Here is a 3,953-nt window from a genome sequence, read left to right on the forward strand (position 1 = left end):
TCTTGAATATGCGAGGTGAATATGCGAGGAATATTGCAAGGAATCGAACTTGGATTTTTTTCTTTATAGATAACTGCTCTATCATTATCATTCTCGCAAAATAATTATGGCCATTTAGATTTATACTGTCAATATTGAAAATTTATAGTATGCGTAACGTGAATTATAGATTTTCAGTAGTTAGTGTATATCTGAACGTGGCTTATGCAGAAGAATCATTTGTATTTCATTGGAATTCTTTCAGGTCGATGTATGGAGTTTAGGAGTGATATTGTATGTCAGTTTAAGTGGCAGAGTTCCTTTCTCAAATAATAATGCTACTTTAGCAGATCAAATTAAAGGTGGAATGTATGAATTTGGATCATATTTTACACTAGTATCACAGGATGCTATAAATCTGGTACGTAATAATGTCTGCATTTATTAACTGTGATTGATCTTAATGGATATCGTGTTGTTCTAGATTAAACGTATGATGACGGTGAATCCGAAGAAACGTATAACAGTGCCACAGATCTTGTTACATCCATGGTTACGTGACATAAATATGCAAAGAGAAGTCAACAGGCTGATGTCCGGTGTTATTCATAATGAAGATAATGACGAGAATTTACCACCTTCAAATATCCATCGGAATAAACGTCCTCGACTTATTTGAAAAAAGAAAAACATAAAAAAATATCTCATTTTGCGAGCAAAAAGTGGAGACATATGTCCTCTTGATAGAGCTGGCTTTTTTTCGTTAATATTGTAATACATATATACGTTATCCACTTAGAATAATTTTCATTTAAAAAGCGGGCATTCAATAAATTTTGATAAATTCAATGTATCGAAAAATTATCAAGTTTATAAAATCAATCTTTTAAATCTCTATATGTTTAATAGTATAAACATGGTATAACAAGTAGAAATAATATTTTTTTACTTAATATACTTAGTGATTAACTCAGTATTAGAAAATCGAGAAATAGATAAATAAGATTCATATACTCTACGATAAGATACATATAGAATTCTCTGTACAATATATTCTTTTATTTTGTGACTAATCTCAATTTGATGAATACAAGAATTTGTGATCCAGAGACAGTAATAGTGTTAGCGTTATTTAACTTAGACATACAGCGTATTTGTGATATATGACATAAATAAAATGTTAAGGTTATTGATTAATATTATAAGTGCCAATTTATAACTTTATAAACTTTGATTAGAAAATTTAGAATTCAAGGATATAATGCTAATAAAAAGAGATTAAGACTGCCTTACGTTTAATGCCAAATGTGCAAAGAAAATGCTTAATTTATCTTTTATATTTAATCATCGTTACGAGTTTATTATCTCTTGTACAAAATCAACTTTAGTGCTCAATTATGCTAAGGTCTTTATTCAAAGTGATGGACTTTATACAATAAAGAAGAACCTCTTGCGAACTATATTCTATTTTTTCATTCTTTTTTACTTAAGTATTGCTCCTCACTTTGGCAGAAATTCGGAAGTGCTGTCTCAAGGTCTGGCTTCTCTTTCTTCGTAAGTCCGGCTAGCAAACATTTTAATTGAGCTATTGCTCTTCCTGGATTTAGACCCTATTGGATACACAATAATATCGTGTGAAAATGAAAATTAAGATTTAGATATATAATTTCTTTTGAAGGAATTAAATTCTTTTTGTATCGCAGGAGAAAAAATAGTGAATAATGTCGTTTAAGATTCACCTTTGGACACGTCTTTGTGCAATTGAAGATCGTGTGACATCGATAAACCGAATAGAAATCTCGTATCTTCAATAGCCTTTCTTCATGTGCCATGTCCCGTGAATCCATTACCCACCTGTATGCCTAGCGATATAAGCGAATGATTATACAACGTAAATAATGATACATTTTCATTTTATTTGCCGTAGAAAAAATGTCGATCTGTTACCTGCAGTAGCACCGCAGGTCCTAGATATTTATCACCGAGCCACCAGTAAGGAGGACATGAAAATGTGCAGCATCCACACATTACACATTCGTACAAGCCGTTGAGTTTCTTCCTGTCTCTTGGACTTTGCAAAATTTGCCGCATACCGAGGAAGTCATCCTCACCCGGTCGCTTTAGATACTGATCGATTTTGTGAAATTGTCTCAGGAACTGTTCCATATCCGGAATTAAATCTCGAATCACATACGTATGCGGTAGAGGATAGATCACCAGTGGCTTCGGAGATTCTTTTATTTTCCTGAAAATTTTAAGCAATTTCGGTAGCAACGTTAACGTGAGATTAAGGGGAGATTTTTTTTTTAAATAAATTTTATCGCGATAAGAAGACTAGAAAAGTAATTACGTAAACGAAAATATACGACATGTAAAATTAACACGACCATTTCAAATTTCAGACATTCATAGATCTCCAAGTATCCAAAGTATCTCACATCTAAAATTATCCACATATCGAAATCCTAAATATTTGGATTAAACTACTATTAAATACATCAAGTTTTTCAAGGATCAAATTCAAAGAACTCAATATTTTTATTGCCTGATTTACCGACGTTAAAAATTTTATTTTTATATCGTTGAATGACGAATTACGTTACGCAAGCCAAGGTATTCACGCCGTTTATGTTCATTCCGCAACATCCACAGATGCCCTCGCGACAGGACCTCTGGAAGGACAATGTCGGATCGTGCTGTGCCTTGATAAATGCCAATACATCTAGCACCATCGTGCCACATTTGTTCAGATCTATGCTGAACTGTTGCATGTACGGCTTCACTTTCGGCTTTTCTGGATTCCATCGATATACACGTACAATTTGTAGTCTTGGCTCAACTTTTGTCTCCTACAAAAGATCAGATATATCAGAAATATCAGATCAGAAATAATAATCACATTTAAACATAGTGTATGTACATTTGCATAATCTAAGTCCTTTAATTCTTTCAACAATTTTACGATCGAAGACATTCTTTTTTCATATGCATTGAAATATATTGTGTGCGAAAAGAAAACTTGTCTCAATATCATAATAATCAAATGTCCCAAGGTTTGTTCTTTATAGAAAAAATTCTTTATAGAAAAAATTCTATATTCTTCTCATCTTTCTGTTCTTTTTTTCTTTCTAATGTTTGTATATTAATATCAGTTTAAATGTCGAAAGTGTAAAATTACAAAGAACATTTTTAGATAATACAAAATAAAGCTACGATTCGCTAAGCAATAGCAAAAAAATGCATAGCACATTTTAAGAATTCGGATTTGAATTTTGCATATTAAAGACAGGAAGATCCTCGCGCTTTTTCTCAAGTATAGGATGACTAACTTTCGAAGGCGTTTTACACTCAGCAATGCCCGCGATTTCCTTCGCCACCGCTGTATCCGTCTCGCTTGGAGTTTCCTTGGCCGATGTTGACAACCTCGATACGCGAATGCGCGCGACTCCCCGCATCCAGAAATGGCTCGTGAATACGCTTCTGCTCACAGCAGTATACATGACCCACTCTCTGTGACCTATCGCCTCCACTCCCGTACAATATTATCTCGAGGATGATGTCTTCGTGATGTCACGTCGCACTATTTCAATCATTACGTCTCGTCGCGGTCGCATTTATCTCAGACTCGTCAAACATCGCACGAACAAAATATCATCGAGAACGAACTTCACGAACAGTCTGCGACGAATTTATATCAATTTATGTTAACGATTCATAAGACATCTTCGATAGTTTAAATTTTACTTTAGATAGTAAAACTTGGGCCAAATTTCAGTTTAGAGTTCTGTTTATAATTTTATATGCCACGTGCTTTATTATTTGTGGTTGTCACAGATTTTTTGTACAAGAAGTACACATCCATAGATTTCTATAAAAAGTCTGTTTTTTAATATATATTTTATATATATTTGTATATTCCAATAATTCAACCTGGAAAAAAATAAAAAATGTTATATATATGGACATATTTTATA

General features: G+C 33.0%; 2 protein-coding genes across 2 annotated transcripts in view; one reads left to right on the forward strand and one right to left on the reverse strand.

The window, feature by feature from the left end:
* LOC108689447 (serine/threonine-protein kinase Chk2-like) overlaps positions 1-797 on the forward strand; it is a 3,051-nt gene extending 2,254 nt beyond the window's left edge. The window contains exons 6-7 of the mRNA XM_018196205.1: positions 245-400; positions 464-797. Coding sequence (XP_018051694.1) covers positions 245-400; positions 464-658 — 351 coding nt within the window. The 3' untranslated portion in view covers positions 659-797. The remainder of the gene's footprint in view (positions 1-244; positions 401-463) is intronic.
* Positions 798-1,311: 514 nt separating this feature from the next.
* Positions 1,312-3,728, reverse strand: LOC108689415 (succinate dehydrogenase [ubiquinone] iron-sulfur subunit-like). The gene is made up of 5 exons (XM_018196168.1): positions 3,309-3,728; positions 2,578-2,828; positions 1,927-2,224; positions 1,719-1,841; positions 1,312-1,589 (listed from the first exon to the last, which is right to left on the reverse strand). The coding sequence occupies exons 1-5, from the start codon at positions 3,477-3,479 to the stop codon at positions 1,452-1,454; spliced, it is 981 nt and encodes a 326-aa protein (XP_018051657.1). The 5' UTR covers positions 3,480-3,728; the 3' UTR covers positions 1,312-1,451.
* Positions 3,729-3,953: the final 225 nt, after the last annotated feature.

Source organism: Atta colombica, unplaced genomic scaffold, assembly GCF_001594045.1.
Source record: "Atta colombica isolate Treedump-2 unplaced genomic scaffold, Acol1.0 scaffold27, whole genome shotgun sequence".
NCBI lineage: Eukaryota > Metazoa > Arthropoda > Insecta > Hymenoptera > Formicidae > Atta > Atta colombica.